Below are 19182 nucleotides of genomic sequence, written 5' to 3'. Positions count from 1 at the left end.
TCGTGACGGGTGATGAAAAATGGATTCATTACAGTAATCCAAAGAATAGAAAGTCATGGGGACTACCATCACTGGGGATCGGTATCCACTTCAATTGATGCGATTGAGCCGAGCACCGCGCGAGAAGCGGCCGCAATACTCGGAGAGGCATGAAAAAGTGATTCTACCGCATGACCTCACGTTGCCAAACCCGTTCAAACCTACCTGGAAACACTAAAATGGGAAATCCTACCCCACCCGCCATATTCTCCAGATATTGCGCCGTCCGATTATCACCTGTTCCGATCGATGGCACATGGTCTAGCGACCAGCATCAAAAAATGGTTAATCCTTGGATAGCCTCAAAAGATAAACAGTTTTACCGCGACGGTATACGAGATCTACCAGAAAGATGGGAAAAAGTATTAGCCAACGATGGGCAATACTTTTAATGATTCAGTTGCAACCATTTTTTCAAAATAAAGTTGTATTTTCATCAAAAAACAGCGAGAACTTAGTTGAGCACCTAATGTTATTCGGAAAGCATCAACGATCTAGAACAGCGTTAGACGAATGTACGACATAAGTCTAAAATGAAGTTAAAAAAGTTTGCACGGACTTTTCCAGCGACCCTAGTACATCCAACTGCATGAAGTACATAGACATGCAAGTATTTGAGCTACTCTCATTACTGCAAAAAAATGACAAATAGCCCAGACAGAGCTTAATTGCTTCAACACACTGATATATCTTTTATCGAGCACCGACCGTGGGAAAATGCCTGATGTTACAATTAGAAACAAATTTGCAAAGATTACATTTGGATTGCGTGTGAATTTCATACAGAAAAAAAAAACCAGAAAACAAATTCAGCAATAAAAATAAATTACATACATATGCATATGTAAATAAACACACATTCAGCTACTCTCTGCAAGTGCAGGTCATTACCAGTCAAGGATGCAAAGCACTTTGGTATTTGGTAGGCTACATTCGTATACCGGTCGAAAGTCGGGCAGGACACTATTACTATAGCTGCAGTTGAAGCCAGAAAAATCACATTGGTAAGAGGCACAAAAACGTGCAACAACAACGTTTCTTTTTAAATAAGTCATCTGCACCTTTGCAGCAATGAAATTTGCACTGAGAATTGGTTGGAAAATTGGTAACGTCACTGCGGATGCGCGTTTGCGTGTACAACAACAGCAACAAGCACGCAAGAAGCAACGTTTGATGCGCCGTCAATACGAGCGAGGCACCATACGGCGCCTTAGGTGAGTAGCTAGCTCCTCCTGGCGTAAAGTGCTAGACCCGTTTGTATGTATGTGCTCATACACACATACACGGCAGACTGGTATGTGTAAATGGAAACTTAAGGTAGTAATAGTAGGTAATTTGTCGTAATTAGTTCATACTCGTATATACATAAGAGTTTTAAATCTCTCAAATACTCAACTGAGCTTAGTAATTGCAGCCAAACTGTCACAAATGAGCCCGCAGCTTGTGGATCACTGAAGCTGAAACATAACCGCAAATCTGCACTAATTAAGCGTACGTGTACGGAGTTTGTTGCACAAATGGAGTTGCTGCATCTGCAAATAGACAGACCACCAAGTAAGCAACTAATTAATACCATGGAAAATATATTAAAAACCAACTTAATTAAAGTTGAATTTAAATGCGAAATGTTTCTGTGAAAGACAGAAAATTTTGATCTAAAGTCAAAATTGTTAAGCTAAAGTACTCTGTTTTGTCAAAAGCCCACCCACAGTAGCTTAATTCGATAAATATTAAAAAATGGTTTTCTAATAAGGGGTGTTATTTTGATATTCAAAAAAAAAAAAGGTTTTTTCTAATACAAATGATCCGATGTTTATTTCATTATAAAGAGGAAAGTATGCCGTTAATAGTGGAAAATAACATCAGGCAAATGACCACCACGACCACGCTTACAGAACAATATTCTTTTCATGAAATTATCCATAACCGAATTGCAAAGTGGCTGCTCTATGTCCTCGATAGCCTCACGAATTCCATCTTTGAGGTCTTGAATCGACCGTGGGCTGTTGGCGTTGACCTTCTCTTGCACGTGGCCCCAAAGAAAAAAGTCACAAGGTGTTAAACGACAAGATTTGGGTGGCCAATTGTGATCACCTTTTCCAGAGATAACACGGTCCGGAAGCTTTTCCCGTTTTGTTGCTTGTGTGGCACGAAGCGCCGTCTTTGTGAAAATAAACGTTGTCCAAATCAATACCATCCAATTCCGGCCTTAAAAAATCGTTAATCATCTCTCCTGTTTAATACCTCAGACCTGCTATTGGAAAATCCGTGCCATTATTTTCCAATATTTCCTAGTGCACCATGTCCTCCCAGCCCAAACACTTGATCTTATTTGGATGAAGATTCGGCATGACTTTCGTCTTTGGAGCCACCTACTCCTTTCTTTACTTCATGTTGATGTATAGGCAACATTCCTCATCTTCCGAGACGATTCGGTACAAAACACGTTGTTTATGACCGTGTGTTGCTTGGTGGAGGGCGAGATGCTGAGAATAAATTCGAAGATGACTTTCTTTGTTTTTTTCGTTGAGCTCGTGAGGCACCCAGACTGCTAATTTTTCGGTAAATCCCATTGAATAAAGGTAATTGGGAATCGTTTTATGATTGAAGTTCATGTTTTCCGTCGCCAATTTCAGACAGCTTTGGCGACCGCTTTCCTTCGAAAGTGATTTGGGAAGTTCTTCATCGAATTCGGAACGTCTACCGCTGCGGGACATGTCGTCGCCGTCAAAGTCGCCATTTTGGAACTTTGCAAACTATTTCCGTGCTGTAGATTCGCCTATGATATGCCACAATTGTCCCGGGCTACTTCGGCAACGTTTTCACGTCGATGAAAAGGAAAGAAGAGCAGGTGTCGAAAATGTTGGTTTTTGCCTCCTGGGTATTCCATTTCTTAGCCTCAAAACTAATCAAACTTTAAATAACTCAACAATACATTTAACGAAGTTTTGTAGAGCAGAAAGAATTCTACCGAATGAATACTTACCCTTTGGCAAACAGCAAACAAATCGTTATAAAATAGAAGAAAATATAAAAACGCTATGAACTTATTGCCCAGCCCAATATTATAAGGAAAAAAAGAATTAAACGGGGAGAGCAAAATCTACTGAGTCGCAGATACTTTTCTTGAGACTTATTGAAGCGGTTCGCACAGAGCCGAAAAATCTCACTCTATTTGATCCAAAATTCAAGGAAAATTCATAAAATATTCAGATTCATCTTGAAACAAAACAATTTTAGTTAAAAGGAGACTAGTTTTCTTTTTAACTCGTGTTTAATAAAATTCCCGTAAAACGTGAATTAGGTGTACGCACATAAGAAGTTTAGTTATGACCGCCTTTTTAGAAATTTAAAAAAAATAAGCAACGTTTATTTGAAAAGTTTTTCTTTTTTAGCGTAAAAGGCGGGAATGATAATAATACAATAATTGATAAAAGATTGCTTCGTGATAGGTGTCACTCACTTTGATGAAATTTTTGGCTCACAGTCTCTCTCACCTTATTTGATACGGCTACAATTTGTTTGTAAAGTGTTCTGTATTTCAAAATATTTTGCGAAAGTGGAAGAATAGAGTAAGCAGATATTTGAACTATTTGATTTTATTTCATTTCTGAACATGAAAAGTGTCCACTTATTTCATTCTAATGCAAAAAAGGGGAAAGCATACAGAGAATTCACGCTGTGGTTTAAATGATACAGTTAAAAAAGATCAACTATTTCTTTATAATTAAATTTAAAATTTTAAGGTATTTCAGTACTTTGTTGGGTATCCTTTATTATTATTTACAGCTGGATACAGATTTACATGGAGGAGTCAACCAATTTTTTAGTGTATTCTGGCTTAATTTGATTCCACTCCTCAAGTATCGCATTTTTACGTTTAGCTTTGTTATAGATGTCATATTTTCTTATTCACAAATTCTCGATGACGTTCAAATCCGTTGATTTTACAGGAGTTTTAGCAATGTGGGGCCATTTATATATTAATCATGTCTTTATTGTTTATGACTTGTGCTTAGGGTCGTTATCTTTCTAGCGCTTTGAACCAAATTTTCTTGCAGAAGCTTTATTATTATTATTATTATAAAATGGCTATTTGTGCACTGCGACCGAAAAAGGTATATTGTGCACCCATGTATCCCGCTCAAGCCGTTTTAGGCTATTAATAAATCCTAAAACTGTTGTAGGCATAATTTCTATCAGGAGGTTTGGATCTATAACCAAGCATCCCAGATAATTTAGTCTACGTCATGCCACTGCTGAGTAGTCGCATAGAGCACGTTCTGTTGTTTCCCGTGCCTCTTTCCAGAGTCTACAATAATCATTTTCTTCCACACCCATTTTTTTCATGTGGTAAGTGGGCTTATAATGTACAGTTTTACGCCTTTTCTGCTAAGGTTAAGGATTGCCATTACCTTTATACGTTCTGGATCAATGAGTCTTTTCGATTGCCGCATTCCCGTTTGGGCTCTCCAGTACTCGATGAAGCCGCGTTGTTCACGCTCACTTAAAAAGGCACTTTTGAAGGAGTTGTTTACCCCGCATAGAGGTTCATCACCCTTTTTCGCAATAGTGTCCGCAATTTCATTCCTTTCGTGCCCTCATGTCCGGGACCCACATCTGAGAAACAAAGTTTCTTGACGCTAGATCTTCGAGAATTTTAAAACATTCCCAGTCCAACCTTGATTGAAATGTGAATCTATCTGGCGATTTTAGAGCTGCTTGACTCTCTGTCAAACGGTTGATATTGGCACCAGGCCTGCCTCTACGAAAACATTCCCTGACACATAGCTCTAAGGCGTGGACTTCCGCCTGAAAATTGGAAGTCGTTTTTCCCATTGTAATTGCTTTCTTGAAGTGTGGTCCGATAATTCCAGCCCTAGCACTGCCGTTTTCCATTTTGGTCAATCAGTAAACCACACCTGTGCGACCTGTTTTAAAGACATTTCATTATTTCTCCACGGAAGTTTCACGATTGAACCCAGAATTCTTACATGCTCTGTAAGATTGCCTTATTTAAGATGAAATAGATTAGGAAGCCTTAGGACTGCACTAGCTGCCGACTGTTTGGCTACAAGTTGGAGTGGAATGAGGCCAGTGACTATACCTAAAGTCGTCGTGAGACAAGTTCGCATTGCTGCAGAAGTTTTAAGTAAAGATATTTTTCCATTGTTTCTTCGGTAAAAGTCAAATTTCCAACTCCTCGTGATGACATGCATGCCCAAACCATAACGTTGCCAGCGCCGTGTTTTATAATAACTCGCAAATTTCGGGGTTTGAGCTCCGTATTGGCCCGGCATCATATACATGTCTGCCATCTGGTCCAAATAAGTTTATTTTTACATCGTGTGTAAAAAGTAGGGCCCTCCAAAATGCTGGGGTTTTATTTAGATGGTCAAGCGCAAACTGTAATCTGGGACTTCTATTATTTGCACTTTCGAAAGGTTTATTACGGGCTATCTTACCATTTATCGGTGCGATATCTGCGATCCATTCACTACCAACGCATACGTAAAGCAAAGTTGTCCCCTGTCGCCCCTTCTTTTCGCCATCTTCCTTGATGACGTCATGAGCCAACTGACCCTGCACAAAAAAGGCATCGTATAGAAATTCACCAGACATCTTGAGGACCTGGACTTCGCCTATGACATCTGCCTCCTCTCTCATAAACTCACTGACACGCAAGCGAAGACGGACAAACTAGTCGCGCTGGCACGCACTGTTGGACTGGAGGTCAACATCGCTAAGACCAAGGCCATGAAAGTTAAAGACAATAAAGCAAGGCAGATATTGGTTGACGGATGCCCGGTGGAGCAGATGAAGATGTCAACTGCAGGCTAAACAAAGTAAGGGAGACATTCGGGCGAATGCATACGGTATGGGGGAGTTTGCAAATCTTCAGACGCACTAAACTACGAATATTCGGCTCATACGTAAAGGCAGTGTTGTTGTACGGAAGCGAAACAAGGCTGGTCTTTAACACCATCAGACAGAGGCTACAATCATTCGTAAGCAAATGCAGAAAGTGGCGATGGATAGGTCACACATTGAGCAAACCACCAGATAGCATCACGAGAATGGCACTGGACTGGAACCCGCAAGGGAGCAGAGGTCCCGTTTAACGAAGAAGGTCGATGCTGCGCGAACTAGAAGATGCCGACATCTCATGGGACGGTGCAAAACCAACAGCACAGAACCATGTACGATGGAAGAGTTTTGCCGAGGCCCTACGCTCCCGAGAGGAATTAAAAAGGAAAAAAGATACGTACATAAAATTGATTATTGCTTTATGTCAAACTCACTCGCATACTAAAAATATAATTTCGTTTGTTGAAACTCGCGCCGGGAATAGCGGTACTATAACATTTAAGCTGCGGCGTGAATTCTCTTTTTCTTTTAGCAAAATAAATAAAATATCAGCATATTCTGTTTTTCCATTTTTGCAAAATATTGTGAGAAAACTCGTGTCTTTACAAAAAACTCGTATCTATGTCAAATAAGGTGTGGGTGGCTGCATATTTGGCTACCCCCGGTTAAAGTTTTTTCAAGGGCGCACCGAATCTTACCCTTGAAATTAGCAATTGTTTTTGGATTATTTGCCAATTTATTTACTTTCGTAAAACTTGTGAGAAGAAGATTCAACGACTGAATGGCAATAGAATGGCTCTTTTTTGGCTTATGCACATAACTGCAGGCTGAGATAACATAACTTTGCTTTAAAAATTGAGCATCAACTATGCCATTGTTGTTTTCAATAGGATTTGGTAAATAAGCCAATGATTAGTCAGTTGCTAAAAGCGATAGCGAAGTGGGGGTGAATCCACTGTACGGCGAGAAGATGCTTTATGCTGACCAATTCGAACCGCTTCCGTAAAATTCTCACCATTTCTACGGGGGACTTGCACAAAGTTCAAATTAGTGCTAAAATTAAATATACATTTGTTTCAATCGGAAAGCTGAAAAACTGGCAACTCAAAAAAAAAATTACACTATTTTCAAATTAAGCGGCCTTTATGAGACACTCGATATATGTACCACCTTGATCAAAAAGTTTCCGGAATGTATTCAGAAAATCAAAAATAAAATTTTATTCCTCAAAAGTTATATTGTCACCTTCAAAGTACTTCCTATCAACAGCAACGCACTTATGCTAGCTTTTGATACAGTTTTTCCATCAGATCCAACATTCGCTTTTTCCATTATTTCCTTTCGGCTGTTAAAACGCGTTCTTCGTGTCCCGTAGTGGTTTTTTGACTCGAGCAGGGAGCCATATCAGGTGAATTCGATGTCTGTTGGATGAAATTCGCTTTGTTCTTGCTCGAAAAGTCACGGGTAATGATGGCCCTGCGCGACGGTACATTATTATGGTTGTCGAATTACTACAAGTAAATACCTCATAACAGCCAAATAATAGTCCTTATTAACTGTCCGAGCTTTTGGCTGAAATTCACGGTATGTAGTACAGTCGCAATTCATAAAATCCGCGAGCATCGCTTTCTTGTTTGACTGAAAACGACTTGGTTTATTGGTTGGATCATTCGGAGTTCACTCGGTTCCTTCGGAGTTCTTCACTCGCCTAATGTCTGTAACTGTCATAAACTGTCATATAACCACCAGTCTTGTCTCTAATAATAAAATTTTTGATGACTGTTGGGTCGGATTCAACCTAGGAAATCATGTCTTTGGCGATATCAACGCGGCCGCATTTTCTATGAAATTCAAGTTCTTTGGAACCAACTTTACATCAACGCCGCCCGAACACACATCATAAACTACACTCTGGACGCATCCATAAGCAATGCTAAAGTCCCCTGCCTACTCTCTGCGGTTATTGATCAACTTTTCTTTCACCTTATTGATGTTTTCAACAATTTTCGATGTCGAGGGCCTACCACTTTGTTCGTCATCCGAACGATCGATGGACTCACAATCTCTTCCGATGCGTTCATGCCACTCGTAAATGGCAAAAAACATTTTCTTTCATTACCGATATTACATTTCAAAATGTCTAAGGTTTTCATTTTCAATGAATCTATTTTTAATGCAAAACTTAATACAAATTCGTTGTTGTACTCATAAACTAAAGTCCATTTTTTAAACTATAAAAAATCGAAAACAGAGGTAAATTTACCCCAGACGGCGTAACTTTTACAAATGTCAGCATTGACGATAAAATTTTATTAGGAATGCTAATGCAGATTGCAGATGTGGCAACCTAACAAAAATCAATTGACTTAGAAACATCACCTGGCGGTTGTTCCGGCAACTTTTCAATCAACGGGGTATATAAATTGAAGGTTTTAACTTTATGGAACAAGTCAAGTGACTTCATTTCCATTACGTTCTTTTCACTTTGAGTTTTGAGAAAATTTTATTTCTTTGTAGAAGTTTTGGAGAAGTCAGTGAAGGAGAATTTTCAGCACGATGGCAGTTTTCACCAAGCGATTGGCAAAGGTAAATTTAACAACTACGGCTTGCTTGTGCAAGGTGGCGCAAAATTAATCACCCTATCCGCAGATTTATAACTTAGGAAATGGCATCATACATCACTCATATTTGACACTTTTGAAATAGACAGCTGCAGCAATACAAGTAGGAAAGCAATGGAGGGCGAGGAGGTCTAAATAAATATTTCCAGTACTCAAAATAATTCTTTTATTTAGTAAAAGAGTTATTCAAGAACAAAATTGGAGTATTAATATTGCACCACCTTGTATATGTTGGAAAAAAATTGCACTTTGCTCAGTATTTCGATCAGCTTCTCTACCAATTAGCGGCCCTGATTTTGTGCTTTAAATGAAGTTGCATAGAGTTTTAAGAAACAGAAAAATTTGTAAATATCATTTTGAGAAATACGCAAAGAAGATAAAAATTTACGCCTCGGCGCTCTCTTGGAGCGCTATCCTTAGATGATGATAACTTCTCTAATTGCTGTCTACGTGCACTAGTGCACAAAAATATTATGCTGGGACCTGCCATAGTTATGTTACAAGTTAAGTCCGCTATAGATATGAAGTTTTAATACGTTTTTAATGAAGTTTATTAAACAACAAATGTAAAATTTTCATTCAAAATGCTCACCATTTGCTTTTTATACAAGATTGTGTGAGACTCTCCAAGTTTCTGTGAGGTCTCCGACAGGCCATGCTTTCCAATTCTGGCCACAAACTGTAGTCCAATGGATTCAGATCCAGACTTCCACACGGCCAATCTTCTGCCGCTATAAAATCAGGAATATTATTTTTTAGCTACTACTGGATGGTTTTTGTCTTATGGATTGGAGCGGAATCTTGCTCGAAGATCCAACGCTCCCCATTGAATATATTACTACTCAACTGCTTCACCACGCCTTCTAAAGCACTTTTGCTCCGGTCGTAACTACTTTTTCGCAGAAATTAAGAGATGTAACGCCTTTATAACGCCTCCATTACGGAGGCTGGATGGTGACCGCGCTGAGCCCTTGGAACAAAATTTTTTGCGTCTTTAGAAGTTTTAACATGGATTTTGTCGTTTGAACAATAGTAAACATTCTCTTATCTGCGAAAAGAATATTTGCATGGCCGTTGACCGCGTGCCATCGAAGAAGCTGTTTGTACCTGTCGAGTCTAATTTTCTTCAAGCGCGTTTTCAAAAGATGACCGGTTAAGCGACAGAAGGCTTTCACCTGGGTATCATTTCTGATTAGTCTTGATCTGGTCGATACATTCATTTGCCTGAACATGATTTTCTATTTTCTAAGAGATTTCTGCGAATTCTTTCTCGAACGGCTTTTATGGCTGCACTGATTCGAGCTACATGAGAACTACCACTTCTTTTTTTGTCTGTCATAGATATAGACACATAGAAATATGTACCAAAAGGCTCAGAATGATGAGAAAAATCGACTTAGCTAAATTCATCCATGCGCACCATAACTCGAACGAAAATAAATATGTTGCAATGAAATTCGCCTTAGGGGTAAAATTAGCTGGTAATCACACCAACCTCCCATGTGGGGATACGTTTTTGATACCAAAAATATGTGGTATCTCTGCTGAAATGAAACAAAAGTACTCACATTTGGTGTAAATGATGAGCTCGATAAGAAATACACGACGCAACTAATATTAAAAAAAACGGGTGGCGTCGTGCACACTTTTGGGTGAATGCGAGCATCTCAATAACGACTTAATAAAATTCGCCCACGCTTCTCTCCATGCATGTTGGCTTCGCCCTTCATTTAGATCCAATATTATTGACATCGGATAAAAACTACGCCCAATTTTCATGTGTCAGTATTAAACTTTTGTTCGTCCCTTGATGTTACAAGTTATAACTCTTATCGTCTCTGAGCTTGACCTGTTGAGTATAGTCTCGTTCTCTTATTGCCTCTGAGTTTGACCTGTTGAGTAGAGTCTCGTTCTCTTATTGCCTCTGAGTTTGACCTGTTGAGTAGAGTCTCGTTCTTCTTCCTGGGAAATTCATTTCACCTAATAACTCGGCTTACCGCTTTGTTGGTCCGGATTAGTCGGGCAATAAATTCACTTATGTACAAAGAAAAATAAAATAAATGTGTTTTCTCATCAATCAACTTATACATTTTTATTATTATTACCTTTTTACTGTAATGCTCTCTCTCAAATAGTATTGCTGTTCGCGGAATTCTTTGCCGTGATGCCAGTTAAGGGAGTCACTGCCTCGCATCCTAAACAATTGTCATTCTCTTGGACAAATATACGGACTCTGTATTGTTTATTATTTATAATAATGACAGTAATTGATTTGGGGTTCTCAATAAACAAACTGCTACACAAACCCATCAACTTCAATAGTGTTGGTAAGTAACTGAATGTATACATATGTCATTGTGTATAAGTAGAGAGAGAAAGAGAGAGAATGGACGAGCTGAACATAACTGACCACATATACAATAATAATAAATTTATTTGGCTAGACTTTACGTTTGACATTTAGATGACTATCATTTTTGTTTGTATGTGATTTTTTTTTTATTTTTTGTAAACATACCATACAATGTATAAGAATAACAAATAATTTTCTTTCAGTGAGATTGCATAGTACCTTTATTACATAACAATTTATCTTTGTCATGTCTGCACCACTCCGCAAACGTTCTTCGCTCTTCGAATGCCCTCATTGCTGAACAATTTCTACATATAATCTGGCTCGCTTGCTTCTTATATTCGCAATTTCTCCCAGAGCCACTGATATTTCGCTCGTCTATTATTGTGGTTTGCATCAGTGCTATCTCATTGGCGCGCAAATGGCCTGCATTGATGTTGTATTGGTATGAGATTGAGAGCGATTTGCCTGAGTATTTAACGCAAATGGAAAAAGGACGTCTGGCGTATAAGATTAAAATGGTGACAATTGTTGCCATGATGTTGTCACTCGGTGAGTTAGATGAGCATTTGTGTTTGAGTGAAGGTTTAAGCGCATAAGTAAATGGGGGAGAGGCCGAAGTACTGCGACCTAATGGTATGTGTAGGTCAAATGTAATGTACATAGGCCACTCGCACAGTTCTGAATTGCACTTAAGTGAGTAGGTGAGAGCCTGTGCCAATTCAAGCATGGAAATAATCGCTCAAAAAAAATTCATTTTTTATTTCATATTTTTAGCGGTTTCTAGCTAAAAGCTTGTTTCATAATTCACACTCAGCCAGCTCCAAGAAGGAAGTATTACATTGGTGGTTATATAAAGAAGGCGGCATATTTTGCCTGTTGTTTGAGCTTAACAAGTTGTTTCCATATATTTTGGCACGCTGAAGCCGCATCTGGTATTTCAAAATTTTTCATCACGCCAGAATTTTGAGAAAGTACGGGTGGAAGCTCCGAAAATGCCGTTTAAAGGCATTTTTGAAAGTTTTACCAGCCAGATTTGACGTGCTCAAATATTTTTCAGAATAACCAAAATAATAGATAAACCTAGTTTACCGTGGGATGTAGGTATTCCAAACGAAAAATTAAATTAATTGCCGCATTTGATTTTTGATAGACGCCTTACTAAAAAATTGCCTTAGAGTACACTTAAATTGAAGTGAACGAGGCCTACATTCAATACACAGTTTGGCCCATATAGTGGTTTTTATTTTAACGCTAGAATGGTTAACATATATTTTAGCCCTTTGATGGTAAACATCACCTTGCAGGCGGCTTTTATAAAAAAGCATTATTTCACCTTTATAAAACCAAAGATTTATAAAATAAAAGCAAAAAGATATTTATTATATCTTTCGTAACAAAAATTAACAAACAAAAAAATTAATTTTTCTAATATTTAAAATATCTTACAGTCGTATTAGTAGATCACATTTTTTAATCGGAGGTATAGAGATCGTTTGAAGAAAAGAAAAATGAACTAATATTTCAGTTCGAGATATTTTTGTAAAACTTCTGAAGATTTTAAACATATTTTATTAATTCCATCAAATTAACATAAGAAAAAATTATATAAAGTTTATGGCTTAGAAAAAATTGTGCACAGCAAAATGGATTTTTGTTGGTTTTTTCACCTATATTTTTCTTCACTTCGTCAACAGTTTGGTGATCTGTGCACCAAGCAGCAAAATTTTTTCCGTTCTGCGCAGTAATATACTCTCTTACGGTTCAACTTCGGATTACAGAAATCGTATCTTGCTCTGGTGCCATTTCCTATACCTGGTGCGACCGTAGAATCGTCAGTATTATGTTCAATCGAGTCAGCTATTGTCGCACGAACTTTTTTCTGCACACGTGACCTCTCTTCTAAACGATTCCGTAGAACATGCAAAGGGACCAACCAATTGGTTTTACGGCTGCAGCTCGAACGTGTCCACAGCATCTTTTGTTTCATTATATGATTCAATGGCTTATCGTTAACATGGCTTCTCTCACATAGCCTCGTACAAGACTTACTTGATTAGAGTGAGCAGTCTGGAAATGTCACCAAAAAAAAAAAAATTGCTGTACCTGACAGGTGATGCCATTTAATCATACCACATTGTCCAAAAAGTTCCCGGAATTTATTCCGAAAATTCAAAATAAATGTTTATTGATCAAAAGCGATATTATCGCCTTCAAAGTACCCCCCATCAATACTACTGCCAGCGTTCGCCTCATCTCTCGAAACATTTCCGGAACTCTACTTACTTGATGAAACAGAAAAGAAATCGCAATGACCCATATCAGGTGAATTCGATGGCCGTTGATGACATTCGAGTCGTTCTTGTTCAGAAATGCACGCATATGTAGATTCACGGGATGGTGTAAGATCCATGAATTGTCTTCCCACAATGCTTTTCTCCTTTGGCGAACTGCTTCTCCTTATCGTCCCGTAAGGTAATAATGTCTTTGGCGAAATCGTGTCTAAACGCGTTCCCTTTTTTCCATAAAATTAAAGTTCTTTGCGGCAACACTGCGCAAACCCAAAACATTATCTGCAGTGCCCTGAACGGATCCATAAGCAAGGTTAAAGCCCTCTGCCTGCTCTTAAGATCTAGCTCGACAGTTTGCAACGTTGGCGATCCTCGATGGGCTCATGATCTCTTCTGAAGCGTTCATACCACTCGTAAATGGCTGTTTTCTTCAGGGTATCACTACCGAAATAGCATCTCAACTTCTCTAAGATTTTGCACCATTGAATCCAGTTCGAACGCAAAACTTAATACAAACCCGTTGTTGCAAATTCAAATCCATTTTTGAGATTGTAAAAAATCGAAAACACGTTCAGTTAGATTTACGCAAGATGGAGTAACTTTTACAAATGCCGATGCCAATGGTGATAAAATTTTGGTAGGTGTCACAGATGTGAAAATCTACCAAAAACAAAAAAAAAAAAAAAACAGAACTCAAGTCAGTTGGAGCGCCAACTGACGGTTGTTCTGGGAACTTTTTGATTTTTGTTCTAATGATAGAAGTCATAACAGAAACGAAATTGAAAGTGGTGAAATAATTAAAATTCGATAGTTGTGTTATCTGCCATCACGGCGATGTCAGTTGGCCACCTCGAAGCTGCGAGTTTAACTCGCTAGATCTTCTTCTGTCGGATACCGTGAAGGACCGATGTTATGCCAACAATCCAGGCCCTTAAGGCGAATAACGGGCAGGCCATACGTGAGATAGTGCCAGAAACGTCAACAAGATCTTTGAAAATTAGCTTGGAGAGGTAGCCAAGGTAGCAATATAAAATTGTGTTTCGTAAAGAATTGGAATGTTTGCTCTTCCAATTAAGCCATAATACTGTGGGGAAAAAGTAAGGTGAATTTATTTGTCAAACTTCGCGGGATTAAAATTTCGCTCTAGTTAGTTTTTCATGAGTTGGCAGCACTGTTAATAACATCTGGGCCAACTTTCATGTGAATGTCATTATCAGTAATATATTTACGCTTGTGTTTACCAAACGACCAAGAGTGCATTTTTCGATTTTTACAATGTCTGATTTGATTGAGCAGAGAAGTGCCATCAAATTTTGTTTGCGGAATGAAATTTCGGCTGCGAAAACGTTTAGCATGTTGCAGAAGGCATTTGTTGATTCAACCATGTCGCAGAAAAATGTTTATAAGTGGTACAAAGACTTCAAAGAGGGTCGAGAACGTGTTGATGACTTGGAGCGCTCCGGACGACCATCTACGTCAACAGATAACCAATACGTCAATAAAGTGAAGGAGTTAGTGCTCAAAAATCGTCGGTTGACTGTTAAAGACCTTACTGATATGATTGGAATATCAGAAGGATCTGTGAAAACCATTTTGAAAGACCATTTGGGCCTACGAAAAGTCAAATCTCGTTTGGTACCGAAAACTCTCAATTTCTTGGAAAAAAGTCGTCGCATTGATGTGTGTGAAACAATGCTTTCAGACTATCAGGACAAGCTCAAATGCATCATTACGGAAGATGAGACTTGGATTTATGCTTACGACCCTGAAACAACCGACCAATCAAGCGAATATCGTGCTAAAGGCGAGACCAGACCGAAAAGAGCACGTCAAAGTTGTTCAAAAATAAAGGTCATGATGACAGTTTTTTTCGATTTTCGTGGTGTGGTGCACTATGAATTCCTTCCACCTGGCCAAACTGTTAATAAGGAATATTATTTGAGCGTTATGCGTCGTTTACGTGAAGCAATTCGTCTAAAAAGACCAGAATTATGGGCCAACAACTCTTGGTTTTTGCATCACGATAATGCACCGTCTCACACTGCAGTCGTTCTTCGTGACCATTTCGCCAAAAATTCCACGCATATCGTTCCGCAACCACCTTATTCGCCTGATTTGGCTCCGTGTAACTTCTGGCTATTCCCAAAACTCAAGAGACCACTCCGGGGAACGCGTTTCGAGTCGATTGAGGAGATAAAAGCTGAATCGAAGAAGGTGCTGATGGCTATACCGGAAATGGACTATTTGGCATGTTTCGGGGATTGGAAAAATCGTTGGCATAAGTGTATTTCATCGAGAGGGGATTATTTTGAAGGGGATGTAATTGATTTACAAGAATAAATCAAGATTTTTGATTTTACAACCAAATTCCCCTTACTTTTTGCCCACAGTATATTAACAGAAAAAAAAAAATGATTTTTGTTCGTTTGTTTGAGTTCTTAAAAAGATGCCACTCATAAACCACCCTGTACTTGTAATAAAGTGTCCAGTGTTGCAAGCTGGTTTTAAGATCCTTAAGTATGAACTTGAAACCAAAATAGTTAATCAAAAAAGTCTGGCGATGTTTTGTACCTTTGAGGAATGCGCTTACTTTGGCCATCTCGCAAATGTTAGGTGCATTTGTACTAAAAAAAAAAATCAAAATTGAGTGCACGTAACAAAAGCCATGAAGTATTATAATCAACACCTATTTACATGAAGAAAGCTATGTACTTGTCTATGTAAATATTACGTCTATTTATTTTCATTTTGTCAGGCGAACACTTGATGAATATTATCTCCAACATACATTATTCCAACTACTGTTCACAAACCAACGATCCAATTGAAGACTTCTTCCTTCTAACTAACCAGCAACTCTTCCTGGTTTTTCCTTACACTATTTATTTGGGTATTTACGGAAAAATTGAGAATATATTGTGCACCTTCATTTGGAATTACATGGATTGTTTTGTGATGCTTATTAGTCTGGGATTGGCGGCGAAATTTAAGCAGCTCAACGATAACTTATTCAAATTTAAGGGTATGGTAAGAAATGTGTTATTGTGTATAATGTTTTTCCACAATTTTAATTGCCTCACTTTATCGACAGCAAATGCCTGAAAGTTTCTGGTCAACTCGTCGCAAACAATACCGGAACTTGTGTGAGCTCTGTTTACGTATTGATGGCGCCATTTCCCTCATCACAATGATATCCTTTTCGAATAATTTGTACTTTATTTGTGTGCAACTGCTGCGCAGCCTCAAGTGAGTCTACCTATACATCTACATACTCATACTACATGTACAAGTACTGTTACGTAATTTATTTCCTTTGCCAACAATACCCAACAATTTTCATCTTGGTCCATCCTTTATTTTTCATTGCAGTAAAATGCCTTCATTCGTACACGCCGCCTACTTTTACTTCTCGCTCTCCTTTCTTATTGGCCGCACGTTGGCCGTTTCATTGTATACGGCCAGCATCCACGATGAGTCTCGGAAACCTCTGCGCGTCCTACGGTGCGTTCCTAAAGAGTCGTGGTGCACTGAGGTGAAGCGTTTCTCTGAGGAAATTAACAGTGATTTGGTTGCATTAAGTGGCATGAAATTTTTTTATCTCACACGGAAATTGGTGCTGAGTGTAAGTACTGGCAATGTTACATTGCCGTCGTTTGTTCATGGCCGGTCACGTGTATACTTCATCGATTACTCATTTTTTACTTTTGCACCCACGTTTCATCTTTGTGAGTGCCTGATGTACTGATATACCTATATACATATGCATGTACAACTCATGGCCTTCCATCAACAATATCTGCATTTCTCATACATTTTCCAGGAGTTGCAGTGGCGGTAAAAGCCTTTTTGCCTTAAGCAATTTTGTTTTTCTTCTTATTTGCGTCAACTAGCTTTAAGCGATCAGTTCATTATAGTGTAGTTTAGTAATAATTGGTCTGGCCTTTCTGTTTTCTTATGTTGCAAGTATGTAATAGTTTTGTTTTGTTTCTTCTTCTTTTCCTGCATGTATGTAATAGTTTTGTTATTGCTTGCTTATTGTTCATTACTCGTAGGTTGCTGGGACCATTGTGACATACGAGCTGGTGCTTATACAATTTCATCAGGATGGTAAACTGGGCGACTGTGCCAGTATTGTACGTCCTTTGCCATCGTCGAGCAATGGTAGTGCGCATTGAAGTGGATAAAGTCTGATGGTCAATAATAGTTATTACGCACACATATGGATGGATGGCAAGCCTGTTATGCGAGCAGAACGAAAGGTTATTGCAATAATACTATCATTGGCCCAAGGCGTGTAAAGTCATATCAGTTCAGCTGGAGAATAAATAATAAAAAATACAAACAAATTATATGGAATGGAAATCTACCTTAAATAATTAAAATTGACGTCATTTTCAATAAACCTCTGCACCAAATGACCTTTAACCTCTCTTAGTTGCATGGTATTCATTAGTTAACAACTTTTATGGGACTCTCGCTTTTTTACCTTTCCCTTTAAACTTAAAACGTTTTCAAATTTCATATTGTAGTAAAAATAAAAAGTAAAAAAAAAAAACCGTTTATCACCAGTTCGGTGAAAATTGCCGAAATTAAAGCGAAATAATTCCTAATGCCGGAGAGAGGATTTTCTGCTAAGCTTCTTTCACTCAGCAGAATACACTTAAGACTCCTAATTGGTTACTTCACAGACCACTGTAGCGCGAGATAGCTCTTAAATAAAATTGGTCATTTGCCGATTCTGTGAAATAGACACTGAAAATTCAGAACACATTCTTTGTAAATGTCCTGCACTAGGCAGAAAACAGCTGCACCACCTTGGTGGTACTGTTATGCCTCCACATAAATTATGAAACAATACACCCCGGAATATGTTAAAATTTTTAAAAAGCCTTAAAATAGTACTGTATGCAAAAGGTAAGGTGAATTTATTTGTCAAACTCCGCGGGATTAAAATTTCGCTCTGGTTATTTCATTCATGAGTTGGCAACACTGTTAATAACATCTGGGCCAACTTTCATGTGAGTGCCATTATCAGTATATACAGGGTTGGCCATATTAAACTGACCCATTGAGTAACCCTATAACTTTTTACTGTAATTTGAAATCTAAGGTTTACGTCAACAAGCCAAAGACACTAGGCGCACTTAAGGCCAATATCCGACGGGAAATAGCCGCCATATCGGCCGAGACGCTGGCCAAAACTATGGAAAACGCCGAAAAACGGGCACATTACGCTATACGAGCTAAGGGCGACCACTTGCGCGATATCATATTCAAAAAGTGATGTAAACGAATCTCCTTGAACTAAATTAAATGTTTTTCACAATGAAACACAAAAAAATGTTTCTTTTTCCATATTTTTTTAATAATCACATGGGTCAGTTTAATATGGCCAACCCTGTATTTACGCTTGTGTTTACCAAACGACCAATAGTGCATTTTCGATTTTTAGAATGACTGATTTGATTGAGCAGAGAAGTGCCATCAAATTTTGTTTGCGGAATGAAATTTCCGCTGCGGAAACGTTTAGCATGTTGCAGAAGGCATTTGGTTATTCGACCATGTCGCAGAAAAATGTTTATAATGGTACGAAGACTTCAAAGAGGGTCGAGAACGTGTTGATGACTTGGAGCGCTCCGGACGACCATCGACGTCAACAGATGACTAACACGTCAATAAAGTGAAGGAGTTAGTGGTCAAAAATCGTCGGTTGACTGTTAAAGACCTTACTGATATGATCGGAATATCAGAAGGATCTGTGAAAACCATTTTGAAAGACCATTTGGGCCTACGAAAAGTCAAATCTCGTTTGGTACCGAAAATTCTCAATTTCTTGGAAAAAAGTCGTCGCATTGATGTGTGTGAAACAATCCTTTCAGACTATCAGGACAAGCTCAAATGCATCATTACGGGCGATGAGACTTAGATTTATGCTTACGACCCTGAAACAACCGACCAATCAAGCGAATATCGTGCTAAAGGCGAGGCCAGACCGAAAAGAGTACGTCAA

At 38.5% G+C, this 19182-nt stretch overlaps 1 protein-coding gene across 1 annotated transcript; it reads left to right on the top strand.

The window, feature by feature from the left end:
* The first annotated feature begins 959 nt into the window (after window positions 1–959).
* On the top strand, window positions 960–17414 carry LOC129240842 (gustatory receptor for sugar taste 64f-like). Its single transcript, XM_054876867.1, has 10 exons — window positions 960–1043; window positions 1109–1253; window positions 1454–1593; window positions 8425–8493; window positions 10664–10855; window positions 11239–11433; window positions 15928–16199; window positions 16264–16418; window positions 16542–16794; window positions 17225–17414. The coding sequence occupies exons 2-10, from the start codon at window positions 1111–1113 to the stop codon at window positions 17345–17347; spliced, it is 1542 nt and encodes a 513-aa protein (XP_054732842.1). The 5' UTR covers window positions 960–1043; window positions 1109–1110; the 3' UTR covers window positions 17348–17414.
* The last annotated feature ends 1768 nt before the right edge of the window (window positions 17415–19182 follow it).

Source organism: Anastrepha obliqua, chromosome 3, assembly GCF_027943255.1.
Source record: "Anastrepha obliqua isolate idAnaObli1 chromosome 3, idAnaObli1_1.0, whole genome shotgun sequence".
Lineage (NCBI taxonomy): Eukaryota > Metazoa > Arthropoda > Insecta > Diptera > Tephritidae > Anastrepha > Anastrepha obliqua.
The sequence above is the reverse complement of the archived record's forward strand: the minus strand, read 5'-3'. Positions and strand labels throughout refer to the sequence as shown.

Bases quoted from the DNA above. Each gene is read 5' to 3' on its own strand.
- LOC129240842 (XM_054876867.1), top strand. From the start codon at position 1,111: ATGAAATTTGCACTGAGAATTGGTTGGAAAATTGGTAACGTCACTGCG. The intron at 8,494-10,663 runs GTAAATTTAACA...TCTCTCAAATAG, and splicing joins TCACCAAGCGATTGGCAAAG to TATTGCTGTTCGCGGAATTC. The intron at 11,434-15,927 runs GTGAGTTAGATG...TCATTTTGTCAG, and splicing joins TGCCATGATGTTGTCACTCG to GCGAACACTTGATGAATATT.